This window comes from Papio anubis, chromosome 7, assembly GCF_008728515.1.
Source record: "Papio anubis isolate 15944 chromosome 7, Panubis1.0, whole genome shotgun sequence".
NCBI classification, from domain to species: domain Eukaryota; kingdom Metazoa; phylum Chordata; class Mammalia; order Primates; family Cercopithecidae; genus Papio; species Papio anubis.
In genome coordinates this window covers 113462772-113474632 of record NC_044982.1, presented here as the reverse complement: position 1 = coordinate 113474632, position 11861 = coordinate 113462772, and the positions used below count along the sequence as shown (strand labels likewise).

General features: G+C 59.8%; 1 protein-coding gene across 1 annotated transcript; it reads left to right on the top strand.

Moving 5' to 3' along the window:
• Window positions 1–334: 334 nt before the first annotated feature.
• On the top strand, window positions 335–10548 carry LOC116275790 (uncharacterized protein C15orf39). Its single transcript, XM_031668463.1, has 3 exons — window positions 335–523; window positions 4421–7222; window positions 9137–10548. The coding sequence occupies exons 2-3, from the start codon at window positions 4471–4473 to the stop codon at window positions 9499–9501; spliced, it is 3117 nt and encodes a 1038-aa protein (XP_031524323.1). The 5' UTR covers window positions 335–523; window positions 4421–4470; the 3' UTR covers window positions 9502–10548.
• The last annotated feature ends 1313 nt before the right edge of the window (window positions 10549–11861 follow it).

Sequence of the window (11861 nt, the reverse complement as noted above, 5' to 3'; positions counted from 1 at the left end):
CTATGAGGAAGGCAGAATTCCACTTTTGCAAATAAGGAAACTGAAGCTCAGCGAGGTCAAGTGGCAGGCGCAAGGTCACATCGCTAGAAAGTGGCAGTGAATGAACGATCTAACGGAGCGACTGAGGGCGCGTGACCGGCCCGCCGGGCACTGGTTCGTGGAGCGTGGCGGGTACCGGCGGTGCACAGCGCCCGCGGCCCGCTCCCGGCAAGCTGGCCCCACTCTGGCCCTCGGCACCCGCTGCCCACAGGAGCGCAGGCTCCCAGAGGCGGGGCCGGGCTCTGCCCCAACCCTGCGAGCCGCCCCGCCCCCGCCCCGCCCCCAGCCCGCCCCGCCCGGGACCGCAGACGGCGCCCGGCGGCGGCGCGAACGGCAGTGAGGAGGGTTGCTCTGAGCTTGCTGTTCACCGCGACTTCTCGCGCAGGGCCCGACCGTACTAGGACCCGCGGCCTGGGCGACGCTGGAGGATGCGGACGCGGAGGCGGCCTGGGGTAGCGGCGGCGGGAGACCTGGCGCGCTGCGGGTAGGAGCTCGCCAGCTCGGCGGGCGCGGAAACTTGGGCCGAGTTTGCGGGCGGCGCGTGGGGAAGGGGCGGATGGCGCTGCTCCAGGGCGCCCCTACCGGCCGGCCTGGGGACGGAGCGCGCCGCGTCTGGGCCGAGGGTCTGCAGCTTCTGGCTGCCGCCGGCCCTCCGCGACCGGGCTGCGGGGCAGGGGTGGCGCCGCTGCTCCGACTTTCCCTGGACTTCGAGGCTCCCGGGGCCTGCTGGCGCCCTGGATCTCCGGCGGAGGCCAGGCGCCCAATCTGGCCTGAAGGAACTCAGGCCGAGCCCTCGGGCCTCCCGCAGGGCCCTGCTCAAGTGGATTGCCGGGGGAGGGCGTTGGGGGGGAGGTAGGGGACAAGGGGGCACTGGAGGGCTGGGCCTGGGGGCGGCGGGCGCTGAGGCGCCGCGGGGCCCTGGACGCGCCCTGCTGGGATGGGACGGCCCTGCGATTTTTTCGCCACCTCTTGACTCACCCGTCTGGCCTCAGCCCAGGCTGGCGGGATCGCCCTGAGGCGGAGGCTGCCCGGACCCTGCGGCCGGGCCGCCCCTGCTCCGGGACCTCCAGCCGGTCTGCGGGCGTCGGTGTGGGGCTGGGTGCGCGGGCCTGCCTGCATGCACACGTGTGCCCGGGGCCAGAGCGAGGGGAGAGCGCAGTTCTGGAATGGCGTGTGTGCAGATGTGGGCCATGCACGTACGTGCAGGCACGGGTTTGCATGCGTGGCGGCGGCCTGTGTGTCAGCCTGCTGGATGCACGTGCGTCTCGGCGCTGCCGGGAGGGGCTTGGGGACACCCGGAAGCCCGCCAGGTCGGGCGCGGCGGCAGCCTCAAAGCTAAATCGGCTGTGGGCCCTAGGCACCAGAGTTATGCTCAGGGCGGCTAGGGCAAAGGGGATAGAGACCGATCCCTTTCGCTTTCCCCTCCACTGGAGAATTTGGGCTGCCCCAGGTTGGGTTGTAGCGTCTGGAGAGTCCGGAGCCTTAGGTAGGGAAGGTGGGAGATGGGAGAACATCCGGCGAGGCCCGATTCAGCCCTCCAGGAGAATCCACATGCTGGCCACAGTTGGGCAGGAATGGCGCTCTTCATCCTGATGTTTGCCATCGACCATCCCTAGGCACCTAGAAGCTGAAAGTGGGAACAGAGAGCTGTTTCCTTTCCCACTGTGTAAGGCAGTGGTAGTGCTGCGGTGGTGGGCTCTTCTCTGGAACCCTGGCCTGGGTGCTGGCTGAGTGACATTGGAGCTTGGCAGAGGATCAACAGAGCTACCTCTCAAAGATGACCTGAGCCTGCTTCCTGGGCACCTGCCCTGTCCGAGAGCTTGCTTGCTTTACTATGGGTCTGGGAAGGAGGCACCTACATTTTGGCAACTGTCTTGAGTGGAGGAGGAGTCTCCCTTGAGGGAGTGTATCCTGGGCTTTCCACCTCCTCCTGGCAGGAGATAAGGTCATTCCCACGTCCCTAAGAGTTCTGTGTTGGCTCCCTGAAACCACCACCCCTCCCACGAAGACTCTTGAGGGTCCCAGGTGGTCTCCTGTCTATTGGCTGGGTCCCAGTTAAGGGCCTCAAGAAGTCTCCAGGGCAGAGGGTATTCCTTGGGCTGAGGCCCAGGAGAGAGGGACTCCTGGGGTTGGGGGTGGGGACCCAGCAGACCCCAAGGAGCGTGTGGGGGAGGTGAGACCGAAGTCAACACTTAACCCAGAGTGTCCCAAGGGTAGGGTGGGCAGGGTCCATACCCCAAAACCCTACAATTCCTTCTCACAGCATTGCTGTGGAGTGAGATGGGGGCTTTCACCCCTCGATAGCAGGTTTCTATCATAGGACACTGTTGTTGGGACTGTCGCCTGTGTCCTAATGGCTCCTCCATGTCTTCTCTAGGCTGGCCTGAGATGTGGGGTTCTGTCCAGATGAACCACCTTGCTTTCTGAGTCTGCCTTGGTGTGGGAGTGGGCATTGGCCCCACACTAGGCTTGCCCTTCCTAGCCCCAAAACGTGCTGGTCTAACTCAGCCTGTGGCTGTCATTGGCTCCAACTTGAAGAAGCAAGGAGAGGGCTGGTCCTTGCTTGCCGGTGTCACTGAAACCTGTGACACTTTGCCTTAGTCATAGCAAGATTGAGCTGGGTGGTCCTTTCTAAGCCACTGAGAGCTTCCAGGAGCAGGGTGCTGGCTGGGGGAGGTAGAGGCAAGTCAGTGTGGCCCCAGCAGAAGGGCTTCAGATGAGCCCCTCATGGGTTACTGGGTGCCTCCTGCCCCGAGGGACCTCAGTTCCCATCCTTCCTTGGTCTTGTCTTAGAGCTTAGTCTTTCTGAAGCATGTAGTTTTTCCATCAATACAATGGGAGTAGTGGCTAAGTAGCACTCTGTGGCTCCTGGGGCCTCCCTCCCTGTACTCCCCTCCCCTCCCCTCCTCTCCTTTTTTTTGAGATGGAGTCTCTCTCTGTCGCCCAGGCTGGAAGTACAGTAGCACAATCTTGGCTCACTGCAACCTCTGCCTCCTGAGTTTACGCAATTCTCCTGCCTCAGCCTTCTGTGTAGCTGGGACTACAGGCATGCACAACCATGCCCGGCTAATTTTTTTGTGTTTTTAGTAGAGACAGCGTTTCACCATGTTGGTCAGGTTGGTCTTGAACTCCTGACCTCAAATGATCCACCCACCTCAGCCTCCCAAAGTGCTCAGATTACAGGTGTGAGCCACCGCACCCAGCCACCTCCCTGGACTTTCACACATGCCCTTGAGGCTATCTTGCCCCTGCATGTGCCATCTGCAGCTTGGGGGTAGGGGTGTATCCAGGCTCCTTATGCTCTGGGACGTTCCTGCTGGTGCTGTAGCACCATCTGCTGGGCTGCCCTGACTCTCTTGCAGAGGGGGAGGAGTGGGGCGAGAGGAGTGTGGCTTGTACAGGCTGATGTTCCCAGTTACCTCTCCTAGGGGACTGCTCTCCAGAGCCAAGTCCAGTATCTCAGCATTGGCTTTGGGCCTAGGGACCTGGGCTGGAGACTCGACTCTGCCATTTTGACAAGATCAGCAGGTCAGAGGAGTGTCACAGGAAATCTGTGAATTTGTAGACAATACTCAGATTCCATGTTTTGGCTGCAGTGGGCGTCACTATGGCATCTTGGAATAGGACCCCGTGGTGGGAGGCAGGAGGCCTGCTTCTCGTTGTGTCTATTTCATTGGTGATTTTGGGATAAATGGGTCTTCTCATCTGTATATGAGGGGGTGGGGGGCAGGGTATGCCAAGTGACCCTCAGACCCAGTGCCCCTGCAAATTCTGAAATCCCAAGAAGGAGGGGGTCTTGGGAGTTGTATGGAGGAAAATTGAACAGAAGGGGCTCCTGGAGTAGGGGTGGGTGGAGGTTCTGTGTAGAATAATTCATTAAACAAAGGGTTCTGCAGCTTAAAATATACAGGTTGGGGTCAGGTGCAGTGGGTGGTTCATGCCTGTGATCTCAGCACTTTGGGAGGCCAAGGTGGGAGGATCACTTGAGTACAGGAGTTCAAGACCAGCCTGTGGGCAACATAGTAAAATCCTGTTTCTACAAAAAATACTAAAATTAGCCAGGCGTGGTGGCAGGTGCCTGTGGTCCCAGCTCCTTGGAAGTTGGGAGAATCACTTGAGCCCAGGAGGCTGAGACTGTGGTGAGCCAAGTTCATGTCATTGCACTCCAGCCTGGGCAACAGAGTGAGACCCTGCCTCAAAAGAATACAAACACGAATTGGAAAGCTCTGTCCTGTGGCTCATGCACTCACAGTCTTAACTGAGCATCAATTAAGTGCCAGGTTCTTAGGTGTAGCAGTGAGCTGATGAGAGCAGCAGCCATCTGCTGCTTTGCCTGTCGCCTGTTTCCCTGACAGCCCCTGCCTTTCTCTCTCTGTCCCAGGTCAGAAGTTGAGTAGCAGGGGCCCAGGAGGGCTCGAAACCTTCACAGCGATGGCAGAGAAGCGACCCCTGAGAACCCTGGGGCCTGTGATGTATGGCAAACTGCCCCGCTTAGAGACAGACTCGGGGCCTGAGCACAGCCTGCCCCACTCTGTTGGTAACCAGGACCCCTGCACCTACAAGGGGTCCTACTTCTCCTGCCCCATGGCGGGTACTCCCAAGGCCGAGTCTGAGCAGTTGGCGTCCTGGACCCCATACCCACCCTTGTATTCTACCAGTATGGCAGGACCCCCACTTCGGACGGACAACTTGCTGACCAACTGCCTGTTCTACCGCTCGCCAGCAGAAGGCTCTGAGAAGATGCAGGACTCCAGCCCTGTTGAGCTCCTGCCTTTCAGTCCCCAGGGTCACTCCTACCCAAGTCCGCCGCTGGCAGCGCCCAAACCTGTCTACCGCAACCCTCTGTGCTATGGGCTCTCAACTTGCCTGGGGGAAGGAGCGGTGAAGAGGCCACTGGATGTTGACTGGACTCTGGTGACTGGGCCCCTGTTGCCCTCAGCTGACCCACCCTGCTCTCTGGCCCCAGCTCCTAGCAAGGGTCAGACCCTGGATGGCACCTTCTTGCGGGGGGTGCCAGCTGGGGGGTCCAGTAAAGACTCCTCAGGGAGCTTCTCCCCATGCCAGCCCTTCCTGGAGAAGTATCAGACCATCCACAGCACGGGCTTCCTGGCCTCCAGGTACACAGGTCCTTATCCTAGGAACTCCAAGCAAGTAATGTCCGAGGGGCCAAGTCCTTGGACCCAGCTGGCCCAGCCCCTGGGGCCACCCTGTCAGGACACCGGGCCCACCCACTACCCACCACCCCACCCTCCACAGGCCCTGCCTTGCCCTCCAGCCTGTCGCCACCCAGAGAAGCAGGGTAGGTACAGCCCAGCACTTCCCCTGCAGCCTCTGGGGGGCCACAAGGGGACCGGGTACCAGGCTGGTGGGCTGGGCAGCCCCTACCTGAGGCAGCAGGCAGCCCAGACACCTTACATTCCCCCGCTGGGGCTGGACACGTACCCCTACCCCTCTGCCCCTCTCCCAGCACCCTCTCCAGGCCTCAAGCTGGAGCCGCCTCTTGCTCCACGGTGTCCATTGGACTTTGCCCCCCAGACACTGAGTTTTCCTTATGCCCGGGATGACCTTTCTCTCTATGGAGCATCCCCTGGGCTTGGAGGGACGCCACCTTCCCAGAACAATGTGCGGGCTGTGTCACAGCCTGGTGCCCTCCAGAGGGCATGCCAGCCTTTGCCAGCGAGCCAGCCCTGCTCAGAGCCTGTGAGGCCTGCACAGGAAGCCGAAGAGAAGACCTGGATGCCCAGCTGCAGGAAAGAGCAGCTCCAGCCCCGGCTCAGTGAGCACTCTGGGCCGCCCATCGTCATCCGAGACAGTCCAATTCCCTGTACCCCCCCAGCACTGCCCCCCTGTGCCCGGGAGTGCCAGTCTTTTCCACAGAAGGAGGGTGCAAGGCCACCCAGCTCTCCACCAATGCCTGTCATTGACAATGTCTTCAGCCTGGCTCCCTACCGTGACTATCTGGATGTGCCGGCACCCGAGGCCACAACTGAGCCTGACTCTGCCACAGCTGAGCCTGACTCAACTCCGGCCACCAATGAATTTCAGGACAAAGGCTGCAGGGGGACCCCACCCGCCCAGGAGGGCCCCTCAGGGAGTAAGCCCCTAAGGGGCTCACTTAAAGAGGAGGTAGCCTTGGATTTGAGTGTGAGGAAGCCCACAGCAGAGGCCTCGCACATCAAGGCTCCCAGTCCTGTGGAGCATGCCAAGCCCACTGCAGCCATGGATGTGCCGGATGTGGGCAACATGGTGTCAGATCTGCCAGGCCTGAAAAAGATAGACACAGAAGCACCAGGCTTGCCTGGGGTGCCAGTGACCGCAGATGCTATGCCAAGTACCAACTTCCACAGCTCTGTGGCCTTCATGTTCCGAAAGTTCAAGATCCTCCGTCCAGCACCTTTGCCTGCAGCTGTGGTCCCGTCCACACCCACCTCAGCTCCTGCTCCCACACAGCCTGCGCCCACCCCCACATCTGGGCCCATTGGACTGCGGATTCTCGCTCAACAGCCCTTGTCCGTGACCTGCTTCAGCCTGGCACTGCCCAGCTCTCCAGCCGTAGCGGTGGCCTCCCCTGCCCCTGCTCCAGTTCCATCCCCTGCTCCGGCTCCAGCTCAGGCTCCAGCTTCAGCCCGGGATCCAGCTCCAGCTCCAGTTGCAGGCCCTGCTCCGGCATCTACTTCAGCCCCAGGGGACTCCCCGGAGCAGCACTTTACAGGACTACACGCGTCCCTGTGTGATGCTATTTCTGGCTCCGTGGCCCACTCTCCTCCAGAGAAGCTTCGCGAGTGGCTAGAGACGGCTGGGCCCTGGGGCCAGGCTGCGTGGCAGGACTGCCAGGGTGTGCAGGGGCTGCTGACCAAGCTACTGTCCCAGCTACAGCGCTTCGATCGCACCCACCGGTGCCCCTTCCCCCATGTGGTGCGAGCTGGTGCCATCTTCGTGCCCATCCACCTGGTGAAGGAGCGGCTCTTTCCTCGGCTGCCACCCGCTTCTGTGGACCATGTGCTGCAGGAGCATCGTGTGGAGCTGCGGCCCACCACGCTGTCGGAGGAGCGGGCACTGCGGGAGCTCGCCCTGCCGGGCTGCACCTCGCGCATGCTGAAGTTACTGGCGCTGCGCCAGCTGCCTGACATTTACCCCGACCTTCTTGGCCTGCAGTGGCGTGACTGTGTACGCCGCCAGCTGGGTGAGCATGGGGCAGCCCCAGTGGCCACCGGAGCTGTATGAGCAAGTGACAGGTGTGTGTGCTGTGTGAGTGCGTCACAGCTGAGGCTGCGTGATTCCAAGGACTCCTGCCTGGGTAGGGGGCTCTAGGGTGGGCTCTAGGTACCGCCACCCCTTGACCCTCCAGACATCAGTGAGCACCTTCATAGCCTCCTTTGTAGTCTTCTGAACATGCCGGCTGCTCTGTCCCCATGGAAACTCCTCAGTCTCCCCTGGTGCTGCACCTTCTTGGATTCCCTCCTCTGCCTGTGCCTTCTCCATCTTTGGTGCAGTGTTTCCAGTGCTCTGGTTAGGCCCTGTTTTCTAGCTGAGATCATTTCCCCGATCTCCAGCCTCCCCTTTCTGAACTCTAGCCCTAAATAACCCACTGCATGCTGGGCCTCTGCCCCTGGGTCTCCCACAGTGAACTCATCCCAAATCACACTCCCGAGCCTTCCCCTCGGCTCACTTCCCACCCTCAGTTCTCTTCCATGTTGGTGAATGGCACCCCCTTTCACAAAGCTCCTCATGCCTGGTGAGGGCCACAGTTGCCTTTATGAATGCGTAGTTTTGCAGTCCTTGCTGGCCCTTCCATACACAGAAGTGTGCCCATAAATCGCATTGTTTTGTGGTTTGCTTTTCCTCTACTAAACGATGTCTCCTGCCTACTGTTCTCCAGCTTGTTTTCTTTTTATGTTCTGGAGGACCACACAACTGCCGAAGTGTTGTGTGGTGTGTATGATCACGCTTCTTCAGCTAGAGATCTGGTGATGGGACCAAGTGGATTCTGTCCTTGTCCCTCCTGCATCAGTACACCTGGCATCGCAGCCTGAGGCCCCTCTAGTTTTTCTCTCCCTGCTGCCTCCACCCTCTCCCATTTCCACCGCCCAGCCTCTTCCCTGTAGAAACTGTTCCTAGTTCCATCCCCATAGTGGCAGCCTTGTCCTGGGCCCTTACCTGGTTAGGATGGGGAAGGGCCTGAGGCAGTGAGGTGGCAGATGAGATGAGCTTAGGAGCTGGCTGACCAAAATCCCTGATCCCTGAATACCTACAAAATTGGAGCAGATGCCTTAATGGGATGCAAAGGAAATCCAGACTCAGGCAGTCTGTTACTGAGTGAGGGTCCCGCATCTCTCAGGGCTGGGCTGCCTAGCTCAGTCCTCTTCCCATATAGTTGGGCTGTCTGGGGCCCAGAGAGGGTCAGGTCCGTTTCTCCTGGGCTGCCTGATTGGCAGTAGAGTCTGGGCACTCCGCATAGTCCGCGGCTGCTCTGACTGGAGCTTGCAAGAATCGGGGGCCTGGGAAGGAAGTGACTGAGACCAGGCTTCCGGTCTCTGGCTGAATTTTGTTGCCCCTGTCCTCACTCCCTCCCCGCTTGGGGGCCGCCTTTCTGTGTGTGCCCCCAAGACAGTTATCCCTGCTTTCCTTTCTTGTGGGTTCCTATGCTCCCCCAGCATGGCTGTTAGGGCAGTCTCTACCTGGGCTCGGCCTCGGGCTTGGGCTTTGGTTCTGGGGCTGGTATGGCAGAAACATGATGGCTGTCTTACATGGCATGGTCCTCTGACGAGTCATGTTCCCATGACTCAGTTTTCCATCTGGACAATGGGTATTGGACCAGGCCAATGGTTCCTGGCCTGCTTAGCCCCTTTGCTGTCATCCTTGTACCCAAACAGCCTCTCCTGAGCAGTACCCTCATCAGATGGAGTTTCTGGTGTCACCAGGGGAGAAGCACATCTTTTTGGCTTGGATGGTCTGGCCAGTGGGCATGTGTGGGGAAGAGTTGTGATGCCAGCCTGACTTGGGGTACAGCAGAACCACTGTTCGGATGGCTTTGGAGGCCAGGAGGTGGGACCTGAGGGTATGGGGTCTGCAGGCTGACTATGTGTTCGTTTTCCAGGTGACTTTGACACTGAGGCTGGAGCTGTGTCCTCCTCAGAGCCCACTTTGGCCAGAGATGAGCCAGAGAGCCTAGCCCTGGCTCGGAAGTCACCGGCCCCCAAGGTCAGGAAGCCAGGGAGGAAGCCACCAACCCCTGGCCCGGAGAAAGGAGAGGCAGCTGCTGGGGAAGAGTCCTGTGCTGCCTCCCCTACCCCTGCTGCCTGTGCCAGCCCACCTGGCCCCACACTGAAGGCCCGCTTCCGCAGTCTGCTGGAGACCGCCTGGCTCAATGGCCTGGCTCTGCCCACATGGGGCCACAAGTCAAGACCAGACCGGCCCTCACCCTGCCCACAGCTACTGGACAGCCAGAGCCATCACCTGTAGCACTGGTTGCCAGTGCTGTGTGTATAGTGATCACTCTCCACCCTTCCCTTGTGCCTGCCCAGCTGCCCCGGGGCCAGGAGTGGGTGCTGGGGCTGGGGCTGCTCCCTTGGAGGGGTTCCATCTCTGACCCTGGGGCCCACCCAGGGTGGGCTGAGAGCCCCTGAGCTTTTAACACGAGAGTCTTTATTGGATGGGACTACTTCCTATTTCTTGCCTAGAGAACACACACGGGCTTTGGAGCCCGACAGACCTGGGTTTGAATCCCGGCTCGTGTTCTTGCTGCAGGACCTGGGCGAGAAACTTCACCTCTGCTGAGCCCTCGTTCCCCATGTGTAAAATGGGACAACACAACCTACCTCACAGGGTTGTCGTGGGGATGCTGCCTGACACATACCCTGTCCATACCCTGTCATGATTTGCTCTCTGCTTCCTCCCTGGGACAGGGCCTAGAATTGGAGGCAGAGAACCTTCCTACAGAAAGTCTTCATGTGTCCTAGGACTTGGCTGTCATAGAGTGGTACCTTAGACAGTGGGTGTGACTCACTTTGAGGAGTCACCCTCCAGCATTTGGGGTTGGGTTGGCCCCACTCCAGGCTGGAGCTCCCTGAGGGAGCCTGCACTCCCTGCTCCCAGTCCCCCCTGTTGGTGCAGGGATGCAGCCTGGAGCTGGTGTCCTTGTTCTGGGCCTGCTGCTGCCACCGCAGGAGGCCCCAGGCCTGTCCTGAATTGACATCAGTGCTTCAAACTGCCTCCCCCGCTCCTGGCATTATCCTAGGAAACTTACGTTTTCTAGAAGCTAAGCAGCTGCTGGGACTCAGGGACTGATGCAGGTGGACTGAGTGGCAGCTCAGTCCTAGAAGGTCTCTGAAGATCTGGACTGAGGATCCTGCTGCTCCCCAAGCTAGAGCCCATCAGCCAGGCCTGCTGTGAGCCACCTGCCTGCGGAGTGCTGAGCTGAACCAAAGGCTGGCAAGCTCTGGGCCTTATTTAAGGGATTGTGATGGGCCCTGGAGGCAGCCCATTAAAGTATCTGGCTTGTGTTTGGAAGTGGGGCCTGGCCGTGTGTTTGGGGATGGTGGGTTTCGTGTTCTGTCACTGTGTGCCTAGCCCTTTGCTTGCAGGCTGCTCTCCCTGCTCCCAGTCCAGAAGGTGCTGGGTGGCTCCTGCACCATTGTGCAGATGGCTGTGGCTCTGTGGACCCCTCTCACATACATACATGCTTGCTCTGGGAAAGCCCTCTCTCCTGAGGCCCTGTGGGTCCTGGTGGTGGTTGGTCTGTGGGCTACTGCCTGGTGAGAAATGCTGGTTATTAGACCCCAGCATGTGCCCCTCTCCCAGGGCTAAGCATGTCTTTCATGGTCTGGGTAGAACTGTCAAAACCTCCCCATGGCTGGTGACCATGCAACCCACTGACGTTAGCTTGCGGGATGGGGGGTGGTGCGCTGGGCCCACCCTCTAGAGACCCCGCCCCTGCCGGGCTCTATTCCCCCAGAGGCTTGTTCTCAGGGCAGCTAGGGTGGCTTCCTGGGGCTGTCTTCCCACTCCCCCTGGGCCAGGGGCCAGTCCACTGGAGCTTGATGGAGCTGTGCGGCATCCTGGTGGTGGTCACTGGACCCAGCTGCGCTGTCCCTCTTCTGGCAGCCTGGCCTTAACACTAGGCTGGGATTTGGAGTGGCAACTGCCATTGTCCCCTTACACTTCGTATAGGCCCACAAAGAGCTACTGGGCTGGGAAGGGATAGGTAACCACAACACGTTGTGGCCACTGCAATGACAACCTGGGTGGAGGGTCCATGGGTCCCGGAAGAGGTGGTACCTGAATTGGGCTTTGAAGACAAACACAAAATCACATGCAAAGTGGGGTTTGGATAGAGAACCACACGTGCAGTCTTGGTGAGTCTGGAACAGGAAAATCCCCAGGTGAGGCTGGAGCTCCCAGAACTAGAAGGAACAGGAACAGGGACAGGGCTTGGAAGCCTGGCTAGAAATCCAGCAACCCAGGGACTCAGTCCCACAACCTGAGGAATGGGGGTGTGAGCCACGTGGAATCATTTGAGGCTACTCCTACAGGGAGGAAAGAACTGCAGTGGAGGCGGAGTTTCTGAACCCAACCCTGGATCCCCCAGGCCCTGGCAGCCATGGGCACCTCGTCAGCCCCATCAGTCACATCCATCTCATCGTCAACACCTTAACGGAGTGATGAGCTCTTTATTCTTTTTCCTTTGGTCCTCCCTTCCCTCCGTCCTCTCCTCTCCCTTCACACCTGTACCCCTGCTGCATGCCTGACACACATCTTGCCAATGGTGACCAGACAGAGTGAGGGCTCAGAACAGGCAGGGCTCAGCACCTGGGTTCTCCTGT